At 44.0% G+C, this 19,762-nt stretch overlaps 1 protein-coding gene across 7 annotated transcripts in view; it reads left to right on the forward strand.

Moving 5' to 3' along the window:
* Nucleotides 1-19,762, forward strand: part of RhoBTB (Rho-related BTB domain containing) — a 319,208-nt gene that overhangs the window by 255,408 nt on the left and 44,038 nt on the right. For all 7 annotated transcript variants that reach the window (XM_050193352.3, XM_072286083.1, XM_055061279.2 and 4 more), the window contains 5 exons: nucleotides 2,816-3,023; nucleotides 3,789-4,043; nucleotides 12,526-12,899; nucleotides 15,391-15,481; nucleotides 18,032-18,152. In XM_050193352.3, coding sequence (XP_050049309.1) covers nucleotides 2,816-3,023; nucleotides 3,789-4,043; nucleotides 12,526-12,899; nucleotides 15,391-15,481; nucleotides 18,032-18,152 — 1,049 coding nt within the window. The remainder of the gene's footprint in view (nucleotides 1-2,815; nucleotides 3,024-3,788; nucleotides 4,044-12,525; nucleotides 12,900-15,390; nucleotides 15,482-18,031; nucleotides 18,153-19,762) is intronic.

Genomic DNA, 19,762 nt, shown 5'->3' on the forward strand with positions numbered 1-19,762 from the left:
TGCATTCATAAGCCTGTGATCACAATATATGCCAAGACCCCACAATGGAAGCATCCATTTCATTATATTGTTACGAAAATGGCTGTTGTTGAACTGCTAGTTATGGCCACTTTTTTGGGAATGTTAAGCATGGCTCACTTCTAGTGCAACATACTGGATAATCACACAAGTTGTATTGATAGTGCCAGAAGGTGCTGTCAATTTCAGCTGTGACACTGTAGTATCTTATTATTTGATTACCCTCTATATTGTGCTGATGACAAAAGTGGTTCGAATAATGGTTTCCTATTTTTGTTGAAGAAAGTCAAGAATGTACGGCAGCACTTCTGCAACTCTATTGTGGATAGGAAGCCTCAGTCACTTGCATCCTCATCATTAATGCTTATTATTTCAATTTGCTTTTGCTTGTAGCCTGTGGAAAACTACAATAATTTTAGAAGGAATCTGTGATGTAACCATGCAAGCTTGTTGAGAACTGCCTAAAACAGGATCTATCAATCCTAAATTATAGGTGTGGCTATGGTGCAGGGACAAGCTAGTATTTTTTTTTCTTTCTTTTTCCTCCTGGCACTGAAACTCTTCAGTAGTGGCATCTAGTGTGCATACATTGAGCTCAAATGCTAGACAGTTATTTGGCCAGAAAGAAGTTTGGCACACTAGTTATATTCAGGGTGCTTCATTTTTGGGTAAAACCCAATAATTTCCACTTTTTGCACCCCGAGCAAGCTTTATAAAAATCGGGTTAAACCTGATTTCTCTCCAAAGTTTGCCCTCTCGTAAAGGATAATAATAAATTCAGGTGTTAAAAACTAATAAACGCCGTCCACTTCTTGTGAGCATGTGGTCATGATATATCATTATTATATTAATATAGTACTTGTATATACAAGTACGAACATTGTGCTATATGCCTCCTTTTTGCTTCACACTCAAGCAAAAACTGGTATATATAATATATTCGTCATTTGCTGGCCTTGAGGGAATGAAAGCTTGTTACTTTTTTGATAGCCACATTTACACGAATGCAACAATGGTGCATTTCATTGTATTTCCCGTACATCTATTACATGTAAATGGCGGTAACATGCTAGGAAGCGAACATAGTGCTGACGTTAATCTGCATTGCGAACGATAGCTGTGACATGTTCAAAGAACTATAGCTGATTCGGTTTGTTGATATTTTATTTATTTGTGACTAGAGCACAATGTGGGAATTGGTAAAATAGGACAACAACAGACAAGGACACAGAAATGATCAAAATGCATATGATAATGCATGTCAACAAGGGTCCTTAAGGTAGGGAAAAGCATTATGCCTTTTGCGAAGAATGCCCATGTGCACTACTACTAGTACTTCTTTTTTTCGTTTGTCAAAAAAAGTGCAAAGGACAATGTAAACAAGGGATTGCAAAACTCATCTCTTGTTTTTGTTCATGTAGTTTCTTTTAAAATATTAATGTTAACAATGCTTACATGCCGATGAGGATTTGTACAGATGAGTTCGTCACATGATTGGCAAACAGCTCTCCTTTCATTCCATGAGTGATCGAGCTCGCTTGCTTAAGTAAAATGTTTGTGTCCAAAAGAAATCCATTGCTCATGTTAATCATTTGTAAAAGTTAGCACAAAAATCCCATACTTCAGGCTGCCAGACAACAAAAACGCCGATTTCTCCAGGTTTTCCTCTTTAAAAATAACAGGCAATTTCTACCCCCCAAGTTTCAAGAAAGACAAAACGCAAACACATAGGACGCTATATATATTGCATCTCTTCAACCATCTATTATACATATTTTGTTTTCTGTTTAATTTTGAAGGCACAGAAATGTGATATATATATATATATATATATATATATATATATATATATATATATATATATATATATATATATATATATATATATATAGAGAGAGAGAGAGAGAGAGAGAGAGAGACTTTTATTTTGCTCAATGGTTACTTGTTTCCACTGTTACATATGCATGCTATTTTGAACCATTTGTTAGTTTGTTGTGTGCTTAAACTTGGAGCTTTGATTTCACATAGGGCGACTAGCAACATCAGTCTAATGCAAGTAAAAGTTCTTTGGGTGCCTGCCATCTTGCTTTACTTTCTGGGGAGACACCTATATTTATTTATCATGCAGTAGCATTTGGAAGATGCAGGTTGTTTTCTGGTGCACCCAAAGCTGTAAAGTTATGTTCTTTCTACTGACAACACCTTTCTTCCTACTTTACAGCAGTGAAGTGCATGCATATATTGTTTAGACATAGCATTGCATTGTGATTAATGTTGGGTTTAATTGTCTTATGTTTGCACCCTTGTTTCACCATGTTAGCTCCTTTGTTGTGAAGCTAATTTCATATAAAATCTGCATGCAAGATTCTTGGATCATCCTTATTGAATTGATGATTGGTACAGTAGTACAAACATTAAAGCATAGTGTGTGAATGAGACATCTTTCTATAGTTATAAATAACAAAGACTCATTATTTATGGATCTAACACAGAAGAGTTTGCAATTGCAATTGAGCCTTTAGTTACTTAGAAAAAGTTTTAAATATGAGAGGAGGCAATGAAAAAATTGCTTATGAAGTTTCATGCTAAACATTTTCAGTCAGTTACTTTTTAATGCAACATTCTATTTTCTGTTTATATGTTTCACTTTGGAGAATGCACATTTGTGCATATGCTATGAATTCATCACATGAAGGTATTTTTGAAAGTGAATTTTTTTCTGAGGACAATGCTTAGCTGCCTCAAGAAGCCCAACTTGTGATGACTGCTGAAGGTGTTGCATTCTTTCTTTTGACAGGCCTCTCAGGGAGAGCGACTTATTGCGACCAGAGCAGGGGCGCCTTCTAGCCAAAGAGATTGGTGCTGCATATTATGAAACAAGTGTTCTTACCAACTTTGGTGTAGCTGAAGTTTTCAGCAACGTTATCAGGGCAGCTCTGCTGGCCAGGAAGCAGCAGCGCTTCTGGATGACCAATCTCAAGCACGTGCAGCACCCAGCAATTCAGGTCCATTGTCTTTGCTCGCCAAAGATTGTTTGTAAATTGCATAAAGCTTGTGGCAACAATTCATACTGCATGTGACTCATAATGCATCTGGGACCACGAAACAGTTACCTAAATGATCGACAAAGCATATTGTACAGTCTATTGTGACAGCGATTTCACAAGTGCATGCACGTGCACACAATCACATGCATAAACTATTAGCAGTGCCATGATCATATACGACTACTGCACTGCTTGTGATCATATACTTTTACATATTTTTACAAAATAATGCATACAAGCGTAGTTTTAAACTGCACACATTGCACCAATCCATCTTTGTGCGAAACTTTAGCACTAATGGTTTAGCGGTTTATTTAGTTAGAGAAATTGTGTACATCTAGTGGTCCTATTTAAAAGAAAAAAATTAAATTATGGGGTTTTTTGTGTCAAGACCATGATCTGATTATGAGGCAAGCCGTAGTGGGGGACTTCGGAAATTTGGACCACCTGGGGTTCTTTAACGTGCACCTAAATCTAAGTACATGGGTGTTCTCGCATTTTGCCCCCGTCGAAATGCCGTGGCCGGAATTAGATTCCATGACCTTGTGCTTAGCAGCCTAACACCATAGCCACTAAATAACCATGGCATGGTCCTACGTAGGCAACATTCAGTGTGTATGTGGCAACTTAAGAGTTGTGGGCCCTGCCATATGTTTTCCTTTGGTGTTGAAGCATGTGCTGTATTGTTCTGTTGCTGAGCCAGGTGTGCTTCCTCCTGCGCAGGTGCCCTTCTGCCCACCCAAACCTGTGGCACCTGTAGTGTCAGTGCCAGCCAGCCAATTTCTGGAACACATGCAAGCACTGTTCCAGGGTCAGGTATACACGGATGTGCTCTTCTTCGTGGGTAAGGAAAGTCTACCTGGCCATCGCTGGTTTTTGGCAGCAGCCTGCCAAGCCTTCCGTGAGCTCTTCTCTGCTATTGATCCAAACAGCGAGTGTAGCCCTCTTGCTGGCCGCAGTTCCAGCGACACCAGCATGGTGAGTTTAATTAATTTTGCCCAAAACAGAGTGCTACCAGACACTTGAGGTTTTACTAATTCGACCACAAAGGGTACACAACCAGATCTGCATTAACAGCAGTGGAAGCACCCACACTGCATGATAGCAGTAGATTTGAAAACAAGATGATCACTGCACTGCTAGGCTATTCCAGGCAGCACTTAAAGACTCTGGCTTGTTTTCATGGGATATACACACCTTAATCATGACAAAAATCATACATATATTGCAGATTTTGAACCTAGAAACACAATGTTAATCTAAACTTCCTGAAAAAATGTATATATTTCTTTCCCATTTAAAAAATGGGGAAACCTATAGCCACTGATGGATTACTTGAGTGAATTTTGGAGTATCCCAGCTTTGAGAATTTATTGTGTGAAATGTAATATTAATTTTTGAGCATAGTATTCTTTCAATGAAAAAGTGAGGGGAAGTACACCACACTCCTTAATTTTTATGCGCAAGCATAACTGACCAGCTCTTCAAATCGGTGGTGTTTGTCTGAGGCAACCAAGCAAGCGAGTGAGGAGGCATCTGGAGGTGAAAAAAATTGCATGCCTGAGATAGTACGAAGGTGTGCTCAGAGCATGGCAAAGTATCGCCACCTAGAGGAACGTGTAGGTTACGTTGAGTGAAGTGGAAATGGATAAATGAGGCCAAGCGTCGCGGAGGAGGAAGGCAGGCGGATGCGCACTGGGTTGGCCTCCTCTGGCAGTTGCTACTAGTTTTCTTTGTGATGCATACGTAATGGGTTTGTCTCGTGGTAACGTCGTCCTCGCATGCCATATGCTGTGTGTGCGAGTGAAAGCATGCGACAGTGAGCTGACGATGGCGGCTCAATCTTGCATGTGCAAGGGGAGGAAGCACGTCATATTCCATTGCGCACATTGTACCATGGCACCGGGGGAGGGAATGGAGCAAGGGCGTTGTACTTTGGCCGCGCGCGTCGCGTGTCCTTTATCTTGGAAGCGATCTGGTTTGGGGGCACAGTCTAGGTGGGCCGTTGGCTTGTAGCTTTGCGTGCACCGTGCTCCCACCGCTGAGTTTGCATTGAAGCGATAGACAGCACGAACATCACTTCACTCGCTGCTGCTGCCGCGATTCCTCATGCCAGCGTTTTGACAGCGAGTGTCTGTGGTCATCGAGTGCGGACACTTGTTGTTTGCCTGTGCACGCTGACACCATGCTAGGTAATTTAAATAGTAAGCAAATGTTTACACTGGGGCATTCTACTCCGGTGGCTGCTGCATGTGGCGCAGCCACATGAGCCCTGTCTTCAATACGATCTGTGATGCAGACAGTGTAGGCGTCAAGGTGCACTGAGGGCTGATAGCGTCGTGTGCACTATAGCACCCATAAGCTTACGCGTCACCCGTGTTCACAAAGTGGAACGTCACTGTAACGTTTTTGTTCGACTGCTGAAATATAGAACAAAAATCAGCTTTGCCATGCTGAATGCCTTTACTGTAGTACATTCTGGTCGACTTGTAATTTTTGTGTTTGTGACAGATGCACTTTTGTTTTAAAATTTCACTCGTACCTATGCTGTCAGTAGACTTTTTTTGTGCTGATATAACTGCCCTGATCCTTGGCAGCAGTGATTCTTGGCAACTAGAAACATAAAAAGCCGCTAGTCAAGACCCCTAGAAACTTTAGAACCCGTGATACAAGCACCCGAAATCTGCTAGAACCTCTCTAAATGCAGAGAACAATCAAAATCTTGTTTGAATTATGTTTTATTGTTTATGTAAAGCACAGTTAAAAATATTGCTACGGAACAATATGTGCGATCACGAAAAGGCGAGCAGTGTGAAGACGACGACGACGATTAGAAGCTAGCGCGGGCTGTTGCCTCTTGGCCAAGCGCAGTGTATTTCGCTTGTAAATATACTTGTACATAGCTTTTCGTTTGCGTCTTCTTACGTAACATATCTAGTGGAGGTGGACATTCCCTGTACCTCGTCACGGAGCTTCGCAGTGGACGGTACGTCGAGCCTTCCTTCATGGCTCCCGGCGACGACAACCCGACTCCGCCGGCTCCGACACCTGCTGCCACTTCGACGACCTGCATCACTCTCCCCGCTCCCCGTGATCCTGGCGTATTCTCGGGCAAAGATGGGGAAGACGTCGATGACTGGATCAGCCTGTATGAACACGTCAGCCGCAATAACCGGTGGGACCCTACTATTATGCTCGCCAACGTCGTCTTTTACCTCGGTGGCACACCTCGAGTTTGGTATCGCACGCACGAAGATGAGCTCACCATTTGGGATTCACTTAAGACACAGCTGCGAGACTTGTTCGGCAACCCCTACGATCACCAACTTGCCGCGCAGAAGGCGCTTTCCGGCCGTGTGCAGACGTCAACAGAGCCCTATGTCACGTACATTCAGGACGTCTTGGCTCTGTGCCGCAAAGTTGACACCCACATGACTGAGTCAGACAAGGTTGCCCACATCCTCAAAGGCATTGCCGATGACGCCTTCAACTTGCTCGTTTGCAACAACGTAGCGACGGTGGATGCTGTTATAAAAGAGTGTCGCCGCCTGGAACTCGCTAAAAGCCGACGTATTGACCAGCAGTTTGCCCGTCTGCCCAACACTCCAGCGACATCTTCCTGTGCCGACACTCCTCGTCCCAACAACACTGCCGATGTTACCAGGATCGTCCGGCGTGAGATTGAGGCCACCTATCCGGCTGCCTTCGACTCCAGTCCCACCAACACATCTGCAGTCACGGTCTCACTGATCCAGGCAGTTGTCTGCCAAGAGTTTGCAAACATGGGTCTTCACACCATCTGCTCGGCCCATCGTCCTGATACCCGCCCGGCTTCTTCGATTCCGCCCCGTCCCGCATCGTCTTACCCACCACGTTTCCGCAACTCATCTGAATGGCGCACTGCTGACGACAAGCCCATTTGTTTCCACTGCCATCGAATCGGGCACATTTCCCGGCACTGTCACAGTCGCTGGAGTTCCCCGACCCGGTCTACTTATACTGCTTACTCTCGCCCCCCAGGTGGCCCTTCTCGTCCCTATGCCGCACGCTCCGATAACGCCGCTGCTGATTCTCCTGCACCGAACCGCTCCTATTCTCGTTCGCCTTCGCCCCAACGACGACAATCTCGCTCTCCCCAGCCCCGTCACTCCTATTCGCCGACTCCCTTCGGACGCCGCTCCCAGCCGGAAAACTAGACGATGCAGCGCCTCGAGGTGACGCTGCATTGCTCCCTACGCCGCCAAATCCTCTACTGACGTTGCCCACTCATCTGAACCTTCTTGACGTGCAAGTCGACGGTCTTTCTGTGTCTGCACTCATAGACACTGGGGTGCATTTGTCCGTAATGAGCGCTGACCTTCGTAACCGGCTCAAGAAAATTATCACGCCCGCCACGACGCCTGTTGTCCGTGTCGCTGATGGCGGAACAGCCCCCGTAATTGGTATGTGTGCCGCCCGCGTCTCCTTCGCCGATCGCTCAACAATCGTGCTATTCACAGTCATCGCCCACTTTCCCCACGACATCATGCTCGGCTTAGACTTCCTCTCCGCACATTCTGCTCTCATCGATTGTTCCACCAGTACTCTCTGCCTTGACCTGCCTGTTCTGGATCCTGCTGAACCACACCCCAGTCGCCTCAGTTCCGTCGACTTCGTTCGCTTGCCACCTTTGGCACTGACCTACGTTGACCTAGTGTCATCCCCACCAGTCCCCGACGGTCACTACATCGCGGCTCCTATGCAAGACGTCCTCCTTACACACGGGATCACAGTACCTCATACAGTTTTATCTATTACGGCGAATTGCGTCTGCCTGCCAGTGGTCAACTTTGGCTTGACGACACAAGTGCTGCCACGCGGGATGTCTCTGGCCCAGCTTTGCTCATTCGAGGATCACTCAGTAGCATCCATTGCAGTAGACGACACTTCATCCGATACTCCTCTACCATCGCAGTCGGCAAATTGTACCATCGCTGACTTACAAAAAATGATTGCGCCCGACTTGCCGTCTGAGCACGCTCATGAACTCTGCCGCGTTCTGTTTTCCTACCACGATATTTTTTACTTTAATGATCGTCTTTTGGCCCAAACTACAGCTGTCAAACATCGCATTAATACCGGCGATGCCCCTCCTATTCATCGCCGCCCGTATTGAGTGTCACCAGCTGAGCGTCAGGTTATTAACGCAGAAGTTCGCAAAATGCTTGCCAAGAACATTATTGAACCATCATATAGTCCATGGGTATCACCTGTAGTACTGGTCAAAAAGAAGGATGGCTCATGGCGCTTTTGCGTGGACCATCGGCACCTTAACAGGGTTACCAAAAAGGACGTGTATCCCCTACCTCGGATTGATGACGCCCTTGACTGCCTCCACGGTGCTCGCTATTTCTCCTCTATTGACCTTCGCTCCGGCTACTGGCAGATTGCCGTGGACGATCTCGACCGCGAGAAGACTGCTTTTGTAACACCCGACGGTCTTTATCAATTCAAAGTGATGCCATTCGGTCTATGTAATGCCCCTGCCACTTTTGAATGCATGATGGACTCCCTTCTTCACGGTTTCAAATGGTCCACGTGCCTGTGCTACTTGGACGATGTTATCGTATTCTCCCCAACGTTCGCTACGCTCCTCGAGCGCCTCTCAGCAGTCCTGGACGTTTTTCGTCGAGCCGGTCTGCAACTCAACGCATCGAAGTGTCAATTCGGCCGTCGCCAGATTACCGTCCTTGGACATCTCGTTGACGCGAACAGAGTGCAACCGGACCCAGGCAAGATCCATGCTGTTGCGCACTTCCCTGTTCCGAAGTGTGTCAAGGATGTGCGCAGCTTCATCGGCCTTTGTTCGTACTTCTGCCATTTCGTGAGAAATTTCGCCACCATAGCACGACCACTAACCGAGCTTTTGAAAAAAGACGCCCCTTTCCAGTGGGGCGCTAACGAGGCCTCTGCATTCTCACATCTAATCGACATTCTCACAACGCCTCCCGTTCTGGCCCATTTCGATCCTTCTGCGCCTACCGAAGTCCGTACTGATGCCAGCGGTCACGAAATTGGCGCAGTACTGGCACAACGCCAGCGTGGCCACGACCGTGTTATCGCTTACGCCAGCAGGCTCCTCTCACCCGCGGAGCGCAACTATTCCATCACTGAGCGTGAGTGTCTGGCCCTAGTTTGGGCGGTTGCGAAATTCCGCCCATACTTATATGGCCGACCCTTTTCCGTTGTCACAGACCATCACGCGCTTTGCTGGTTATGCTCACTGAAAGATCCTACAGGAAGACTTGGTCGCTGGGCCTTACGCCTCCAAGAATATTCATATACTGTCACCTATGAATCTGGCCAACTACACAAGGACGCTGACTGCCTGTCTCGCTACCCGGTCGACGAGCCTGACGACGCCGACAGTAGTAGCGCCAACGGCGTTTTCTCTGTGTCTGCCTTCGCTAACATTGCCGATGAGCAGTACCGAGACCTATCGCTGCGAGCACTTATCGAGCGTCTGCGCTCTACACCTACCGACGCATCCGTTCGCCGATATGTCCTCCAGGGCGGCATTCTGTATCGAAGGAACTTCCTCCCTGATAGCCCTGATCTTCTTCTTGTCGTGCCAAAACAGCTACGACAGACTGTGCTCTTTGAGATGCATGACGCACCCACTGCAGGACATCTTGGGGTAACCCGCACGTACGACCGCGTCCGCCGCCGCTTCTATTGGCCTGGTCTCGCTCGCTCCGTTCGACGCTATGTTGCTGCCTGTGATCCCTGCCAGCGTCGGAAAACACCTCAGGTGCTATCTGCCGGTCATCTCCAGCCGATCACCGTCCCTGTGGAGCCGCTCTTTCGTGTTGGATTAGACCTGCTCGGTCCCTTTCCTACGTCATCCTCTGGGAACAAATAGGTAGCCATCGCGACTGATTACGCCACCCGATACGCTATCACTCGGGCTCTCCCTACCAGTTGCGCCACTGACGTCGCGGACTTTCTCTTGCGTGACATTATCTTGCTTCATGGTGCCCCGCGACAGCTGCTTACTGACCGTGGTCGAAACTTCCTTTCGAAAGTTATCGCTGACATTGTGCGTTCCTGCTCCATTCAACACAAACTGACTACCTCATACCATCCTCAAACCAATGGCCTGACAGAGCGGTTAAACCGTACTTACCGTCTTACCGATATGCTGTCCAAGTACGTTTCCAAAGACCACCACGACTGGGACATTGCCCTTCCTTGCGTAACATTTGCGTACAATTCTTCCCGGCACGACACCGCCAGATTTTCTCCATTTTATCTTCTGTACGGTCGCGAGCCTACCTTGCCCCTAGACACGGCACTTCCTCCTGCTGCGATCTCAACAAGCGAGTATGCGCGCGACGCCATCGCCCTCGCCCTCGTCGACCATGCACGCCAACTTGCCCGTGCTCGACTGACGGCCTCGCAAACCACTCAGCAGCGTCAGTACAACGCCCGCCACCGTGACGTACTGTTTTCGCCTGGTGCGCTCGTGCTCCTGTGGTCGCCCTCTCGTCACGTCAGACTTTCAGAGAAGCTCCTTTCGCGATACACAGGGCCCTACTGCGTGCTGTGCCGGGTGATGCCTGTGACTTACGAAATTGTTCCTGTGGGTTCAACCTTGTCCTCTCCTCTGGCATCTAGTGATGTCGTGCATGTCAGTAGGCTCAAGGCCTACTACACTGCTTCCAAGTCCGATCTTTAGTCGCTCTGGGACGGCGCTTTTGCAGCCGGGGGTAGTGCTACGGAACAATATGTGCGATCACGAAAAGGCGAGCAGTGTGAAGACGACGACGACGATTAGAAGCTAGCGCGGGCTGTTGCCTCTTGGCCAAGCGCAGCGTATTTTGCTTGTAAATATACTTGTACATAGCTTTTCGTTTGCGTCTTCTTACGTAACAATATTACACCAGATAGAGCAATCTGTTTCTTTTCGTCCATAAGAATAAAACACCTAAATGATCAGTTATCATATGTGCTTTTTGTGCAACTGTGAAGTCTGGAAATGTATTGCGATATGCAACTAAAAAACATATAGCTCAATGAACTACAATCACTGGCCTAAAAGCAGGTTGACCTACCAGGTAATGATTAAAATTATAGCATAATGTCCTCGGTTTCAGCTTGGTATGGTCGCACATCCTCTGTGTGTATTTGATTGCTGGTGTGAATGGGCCTAGAGTCGCTGCTATAGCTGATCCCATAGGCCTTCATCATGCCAATCTTGCAAACAACATGCTCGGGCCGCATGTACCTGAAGCAGTATTTTATCGTTTCTTTGGACACGATGCGGCGGTCAGGCTCAGCCTACCAGTCCCCACATGGGAGCAGCCCACAGCTCTGCCCTAGGGCAAAGTTTCTCAGGACCTTGTAAATAAAGTTTTTTGTCTGTCTGTTTGGAGACGTACCAGCTGACATAGTAAGGAAGGCATTGGTCATCTCAGTGGACATTGTTTCTTAACTTAGATTGAATTACATTCAGCTGGCTAAAAATACGCTCAATTCCCTCTTACTTCCAACGAACCCTGTGTAAGCTACATGTTTGTGACACGTAAAGCACGAATTATTGTGAAAAAAATGTAAGTTTGTGTACCACCAAAAAAAGAAGCTAACATTACATGAAAACTGCTAAAATCTCGCCGCCAACAGGAGGACAATTTTTCCCACTAGGCAGCTAAACAAACTGTTAAATTTGGCAGGAAAACTGCTTGGCAGGGTGGAAGAACACTGGGGTTGCAATTGTGGCATACTCCCTGAGAAAGTGGCCAAGGTTCTTCCATAACATGCTCTGCAAGAACAGATGCGATAATGTTTAAAACAAAAGCATTAATGCTGACCATGTCGAGAGGGCTGTGTTGCACTGGAAGTGCTCCTCTTGTGCTACACTGAATGTGGCAGTCTACGTGTAGTGATAAATTTACATCAACATATAAATTATTATAAACTATAAGAAATGTTGCTTAGTGGCAAGGTTTTAGCCACCAGAGGTTTTATAGGGGCTTGTGGGGCTTTCTTTATTGATAAAACAAAGAAACCTTATTTTAGTAAAATTTGGAATTAAATGAAGCTTTGCCTGGAAGTAAAACTTTGTCATATTGAGGTTTGACCATACAAGTCATTACAGTCCACAAGTTCAGGCATTGTGCACTTCAATGAAAATGGCCAGCAGTGGCTGCATGCAGCGCTTGTTTGTACATAGATATAAATTTTCTTTTTGAAACATAATTTCCTTTAGAATCATGCTTCTGTTTTCAATGTGCACAACATATATAATTTTCATTACATTTAATAATGTTGACCATTTGCACATCTATTTCAACTTATCTGAAAAGACTTGCATCTTTCTTGGGCACAGTGTAAACAATTGTGACATGTATCAGTACGAATGGCCTAATATTGATATTTACTTTTGTTGCCATTAAATGGTGACCGCTTTGTTGTCTTTTAGGTCAGTGCCGTGGAGGTGTCCCAAGGAAGTGCCAACACAGACACAGAGCAGGTGCCAGGTGCAGACACAGAGGTGGCAGGCAGTCACTCATCGCTGAGTGCCTCACTCCAGACGACGTCTCAAAGCAGCGAGACAACAGAGAGCTCTGGACTCATTCATCACCGCACAAGTTGCGAGGTCAACTCTGAGGCCAGCACAAGTGGCGTAGACACATGGCTTGGTTCGCGACCCAGTGTGCACCTCCCAGCTTTCTCAGCTGTTGGTGTGGAGCAGGACGAAGTGCTGGACCATCGAGGGCGGCTTTCACCATCTGCACAAGCTGTAGTAGATGTTTCCAAGGCTATCACTCCAGCTGCCATGCTGCAGTGCATCAGGTGATGATGCTATAGACTTGGACAAGGCAGCTTTAGCCAAATTGTTTTCCATTTTGTTGATTGCCTAATTTTTACCCACATCGCGTGCAATCTCAGTGGTTATTGAGTACTGTTGATATTGAACTTGTTGAGGTCTATACACACTGGAAACAGTTGCAGCAACGTTCAGACCAGACATTATTGTCATTGAGCTGCTCCTTGGGCACATAACCCTTTATATTCAACAGTCTGACTTTTCATCTTCACAAACTGGCTCCAGAACTTTAATGGCATTAGCTTTAATGATAATAGTGACATACAGATCAATATTTATTTCTCTTCTTGGTACTGTGTTCCAGTATCACGAAGAGCAGACACTGAGCAAGAAGCTTCTTTCTGCAGCTTGAAAACTGCCCTGTGCCTGTGGGTCACACTTAATTTTGACAGTACACACAAATGACAGATCATCAACATCTAACATTGTTAGAAAACAATGTTTGAGGTTCGGTGAATCAAGCTTGCTTTCATCAGTCTAAAACAAGTGCCTTACAAACAAAAATAAAGCAATGATCTTACGCCAACACTTCTAAGGTAACATGCTAGCTTAAGTATACCGATAATGCAAGCATTCAAATAAATGATGGCAAAACATTTATAACGTTGATTTAGCAAAACAGGTTACAATACTAATTTTGCTATGTAGCATCTTGTGCCACATTAGTACAGTTGCGCTTCAATTTAGCAAATTGAGATCTAACAATTCTTTACTATTTTCTTTTCTTAGATGCTTCAGTTCAAGGCAGTGCATTATTTTTTTTTATTGATGTTGTTCAGCGGCATCTTATCTTTGTGCCCTTACTTTCTGGTGAAAATTTTTGCCTAGAGAAGGGGAGGGAAGCTCTGCTGTCTAAATTTTAATAGAGAGCATTTTCTGAGGGCTAATAAATCCTTTTGGTAATATTGGACTTGATCTTTGTTGTTTAGGAATGTACTTGACTTGCAGATAATATAAAGATAACATTGAAGTAACAAATTATTTTTTAGTCATTAAAGTACTCTACTTGGATACTCCCTGAAATGGATTAATTACTACTCTATCCAATAAACCATTTCTAAAAAAAAGAGGCTGCACATGCACGAGAAAAGCTATTCATCAGCAAAAAACTTTCATGCACACACTAGCAGAATTTTCCCCATTCAACTGCCTTGCCTTTACCACCACTGAATCCCCTTGCACATCCCTCTACTCTGTGGAGGTTCAGCAGTGTTAAAGAACATTTAATGCGAACAGTACATTCCCTCTCGGTGGGAGGGGGAGAACATGTGTGTGAGATTATAACAGCATGGCATTTCTTATAAATTCTTATAAAACCTTTGTGCTCCTGCTCCTTCCTTTGTGGGAGGACTGCACTTCAAGGGAGAAATGTGGCTTATCAATGAGTTTTAGGTTGGAAAAAAGTCTTGCAGGTGGCCAAGTTCCACAATTCTTGCAAATAGTCCATTACCTTTTTGCCTGCTAATCACCAACTTAAGTAATTTAATTACATTCTTTTAGTAACTCGCATATTTATGTGGTTTGTAGCGATTCTTTTATGTGAAGGAAAACCTGTGAAAGATTGGCTGTATTGATTTTTTGTTAGTGCTTACGGAACGAGTGTTCAGCAGAGTGGTTTTTTTTGTGTTCTTTCATCATTTATACCATGTGTCCTAGGTAAATTTTGCCAAAACTTAAAAATATGCAAGTGCCACGTACCTGGACAGAATCAAGGTAATGTTGTTTGGCGTCACTTAGAGCAAGTCAAACTATTTTTTGTATTTAGCCTGAATACATAATTAGTTATTGTTAATTGAACATCTTCTCAAGTATTATATTCAGAGTAAAAGTGTCAATGAAAAAATTGTAGACCATCCTGAAATATTTTCGTTCCAGCGGTCTGTTGCTCAATACGTGCTACAAAAATGTTTTTTCCAAGCCTGAAAGAAAACCCGCGAAATATGGAAAAGTGCCACAATGGTCTACAATTTTCTCATTGATGCTTTTGCTCCGAATATAACATTTGAGCAGTTGATTAACTAAATAATAACTTAAATTAGGTGAAATACAAAAAATAGTCTGACTTGCTGCAAGCAATGGCAAACAAGATTACTTTGGTTCTGTTCAACTACGTGACACTCGCATACTGTAAGACTTTGCGTGGAGTGTAAATGACGGATTGCAGCTGACACACAATTTAGTTTTGTAACTTTATCAATACACATACCACAGCAAATGAGTGAGAGTTAATGTACAATATTTAGTCACTTTGGAGGAAAATTACCAACTATTATGCATAGTCTTAATTATGTCCACCATTTGCATCTATACGTCTGTGTACTGTAGCTTTTTGGAACATTATTATTATTACATAATCCTGGAAGATGTGGTGAAATGAAAGTATAAGACTCAGTACATGTGGATTTTGTACCATGCCTATTGAAGAGACTGGACTGATGATTTTTTTGTTTTGAACAGGTATTTGTATACAGGAGAAATTGACACCACGAACTGTCCAATTTCGGAAATTCAGGATGCTGCAGATTTAATTTCTGTTTCAGATTTGCAGGTGAGTTACAGTTCTGTATTGGCCAGATAGAATTATATGCAAACATACACCACCTTTAGGCTAGGTATGATTAGGGTGATGCTATGCACACACTTACCTCCTTACCTCTTTGTTCATGGTTTTCTTGTGAACAAGTAAAGACACCTCTAGCAGTGCTTTGTGTTGTCACTGCTGTCTTCAGGAGGCAGCTGTGTTACGTCCTTGGAACACATGTTGCCTAACCAAGTGGCATCATTCTAATTAAACTAGGTAATCAAATTGTCTGCATTGCTGTCTTGCATACACTGTATTCAACATTCTTTATGCCATGTAGTGTAGATAGATGATACAGACAACACACATCACTATATCCTTCAGTTTGTGAGACATATGGTGAATATACATACATACATGCAATGCACTGAAATATGAAGGTGGTATGCTGTGTGCCTGATAAATTACAAAATCTACAAAGATTAACCAGGCCATGTCTCTCTGTCCATAACATGTTGTAAAGCCCATAGGAGCCAGTTTGATGACTGTACACAGCACAACTTCTGTTGCTTATTTCTATCACGTGGTTCATACAATGTTGGTCAAACAGGGCATGTGAACAATCTCCTCAGCATTGCAATAAAATTTAGTAGAATGGTAGTTTTTGCAGATTTGCATGTGACGGTCTTAGCAAAATCTGTTGCTGCATTTAAGAGTGCCTGCTAATCCATTAGATTGAAGCTGCAAAGAGACAAAATTGGGTGAGCTTTAAGTTTCAAAACCCGCAAGCACACTACCAGAAAAGCATCTTGGCCTCTTCTGAGCATGATGCATGTTTACAGCAATTGTGCTGTTGCTTGCGTGACATAAGCATACATGAATAAAAAAAATAAGATATTTAAAATAAGATATTTAATATAAAAAATAAGATATAACCCTTCCTTCTATGTCCACACCTATCCTGTGCATTGCTATTAGAGTGCAGTATATATAGATATATAAATATATAAGAATGCAGTACACTAGAACCCCTCTTATACATTTTTCACAGGACTGCACGAATAGAATGTGATAACTGTGAAGTGTATTATGCAAACATGCATGGTTACATCACTGGGTCTAGGCTTCAGTGAAATTATAGCCATGAAAGTGTGTCAGCAAGGAACATAATAAGTCAAACCTCGATATAATGAAGTAGTACTTACAGTAAAAAACTTTGTTAAATTGCAAATTTTGTTAATTCAAGGTTTTGAAGTTTCATCATTGAAAAAAACTTCACAAATTCCTAGAGCATTCTGACTGGATAATACCTTCTTAGTAAGCATTTATAAAGAAATTGCAAGAAAGTCAGGCCATAATAGTGCGGTTATGAGCTCCAGCGCATGTGCGGTGCATATCGCACTAAGAGCAATGCATCAACGTGGCTCACGCTGTCCAAGGTTTGTGTGTGTTGCGTTGCGCGGCGCTGTAAACCTTGGACACCATAGCTGACCACGCTTAGCGCTTGCAGCCAGTGCCCACAAATTAAAAACAAAAGTATAAAAAGATGCAGATATTGGTCCTGAGCCCCCCCCACCCCACCCCCCCCTCCAAAAAAGTCAGCTTCGCCAGAAAGGTGGAGCATTGATGGTGATAGTAAAGAGACTACACAAAGTAAGGTTCATAATTTTATCGATGTCACATGCACTCAGGCAGACATTAACAGGTCTCACTCAATGACCACGAACTTGCAGTCACAACGTGAGTGAGCGCTTCCTAGCGTATCTCGGAAACTTGAGATCAACAAAATGTGCGTGAAGGCTTTGGCTTGCTGTGGACAGAGAGATTACCTCCAAAGTCAATATGGTGTACGGCTAGCGCACAGATGCGCACGCTGAGAAGGCAGATAGGCACGCATTCCTGCCCCTCCCCCAGCACATGCTTGATCGTGTTACCGCGCGTTCATTCCCTCCCCATCCCTCTTGCGCAGAAGAAATTGTCAGCTCTCATGTTTCTCCGAGTTGCTTATCAACACGACATACGGCACAGCGGTGTTTCCTGCCTACCGCGTCCTGGCACGTGCGTTTTGACAGTAGTGTTGCTGCTCAAACTTTTCTTGCAGGATGACACTAGAAATAACTTTTGCCTCGACCGACACTGTTTTTTGCTAGATTTACTAGCCATACAGGCTCCAAGTACATGATTGAAATGGCTGAAAACTTCGTTAAATCGAAACTGTGTTGCGAAGTTACTTCATTAAATTGCAAAAAATGAATATGCAGTTTAAAATACAACTAAAATTGGGATATGAAAATGGTTCATTACATAACGAATTTGATTAAATTGAGGTTCATTATATCAAGGTTTGACTGTAGCAAGGTTCTGTTGTGTCAACACACTGTGTAGCTACTTCTGTAGCTTAGCCAAGTGTTATATTTGGTGAAAATAGCATATTTATCATCTAGTATTTGTTTTATTACTCAATTCCTGTCTGAATTCTTTCTTCATTGTTTTGCGAGTGCCAGTGAAACTGATAGAAAAATACAGAGAATGAATTATTGCAACTTCTCATGCTATGTCATGGTAACTATTTTTTAGGTATACCTCACCACCATTCAGAAGCTAGACTCTTTGAAAAACCCTTCAGTGGACATGAAATTTTTGGATAAGTTGAAGCTGCAGTTAAAAGAAGTTTGCTTGGATAAAAGTCTGTATGCAGGTAAGGACTTTTGTTTTTCTGTGCCATTCACCTGCTTTAATTCTAACCATACTCAGTGGCTATGGTGTTGGGCTGCTGAGCACGAGGTCGCGGGATCGAATCCCGGCCATGGCGGCTGCATTTCGATGGGGGCGAAATGCGAAAACACTCGTGTACTTAGATTTAGGTGCACGTTAAAGAACCCCAGGTGGTCGAAATTTCCGGAGTCCTCCACTACGGCGTGCCTCATAATCAGAAAGTGATTTTGGCACGTAAAACCCCATAATTCAATTTTTTTTTATTCTAACCATATTTAATTTATCAACTTAATGAGCTTTCCAACACAATTTGTCAACCCTAGTGGGTGCTTCAGAAATGCTAAGACACCACTTAAGAAATTTCTTGTGCAGTTCTTTACAGTGTTTCATTCATGAATGGAGTCATAAGTAGTGTTTCCTTCCCTCTTCGGCTAGCATCTCTATGCAATATTAAAGCAATGTATGACTCGCATGATGGCTTCTAATTGTTAATAGAGAGTTTTAGAATATGGGCCCCAATGGTTGGGGCCCCAAAGAGCTTTGCGGGTGTTAGCGTTGGGGCACGCAAGAGTGAAGAGTTTTAGACTAGGGCTTTGCGTTTGCAGACAGCGTCTTGCGCTGACAGCGCCACTACAGCATCAAAGAAAAGCTATTAGAAATAATTAAATAAAATGTACCATATTATGATAAGAATAGTAATTTTGACTTTCGTGCATTCGCATTTATTTACAATTTAGAGGTTATTCTGTAAGCAGCAAACAATTAGTTGCGCTTAATTTTGAGTAACCAACTTTATGTGCCTTCACCAGCCAAGCTAAGCCGTGTTAGGCCTACGAGCCATAAAATCTACAATCGAATTCGGAATCAGCGGCGTCTAATGAATCGAATCTTCATAACACATACTAGTTGAGAGAAAGCGATAGGCAGAGTCACTTCTCCTAGCTTGCGAACTTCATGCGTTACCACGAATCGAACCCAGTTTGGTGCTAGGTTAGAGCCATCGCTTCGATGGGTACCGCCATGTTTGTTTACGCAAATCTTTTGGGGCAACTTTTGGGGCTCCCGCTAAATCAGTGATATAGCGTGCCCAATGCAAAACCCAAACGCAGTGGCTTCGACGCTATTTCTTTGGGGCCCCAATGCGTTTGGCACCCCTATTCTAAAACTCTCTATTTACTTTACCCATTGCCTCTTGCACTTAGTTCACACATGTTGCATGCACTTCCTATATCTTGCCCTTACCTAACTTAACAAGACAAGTGTTGGGCAAGTTGGTTCATTATACTCAAGAAATAAAAAAGAAAATCTAAAAAAAAATGCAGACAAGACAGACAACAGCGCTTTTGTCTATCTTGTCCATGTTTTCTTGTGTTCTTAGTTTTTTAAGCAAGCATTGCTAGCACATTACTGGATCCGGTCAACTGGACTCTGCGCCAGTACCGATGAGCCAGCTGAGCTCTGACAGCAATGGCTCAGACGAGGAATTGCCTGAAAATTCTTAGTTGTGTTATGATGTTACAGGAGGCAGTTGATGAGGTTCCCTGATGCCAGATGGTGCTTCACAATGTGGTGGCTGAGCGAGCAAGATAATAA

Source organism: Dermacentor andersoni, chromosome 1, assembly GCF_023375885.2.
Source record: "Dermacentor andersoni chromosome 1, qqDerAnde1_hic_scaffold, whole genome shotgun sequence".
NCBI lineage: Eukaryota > Metazoa > Arthropoda > Arachnida > Ixodida > Ixodidae > Dermacentor > Dermacentor andersoni.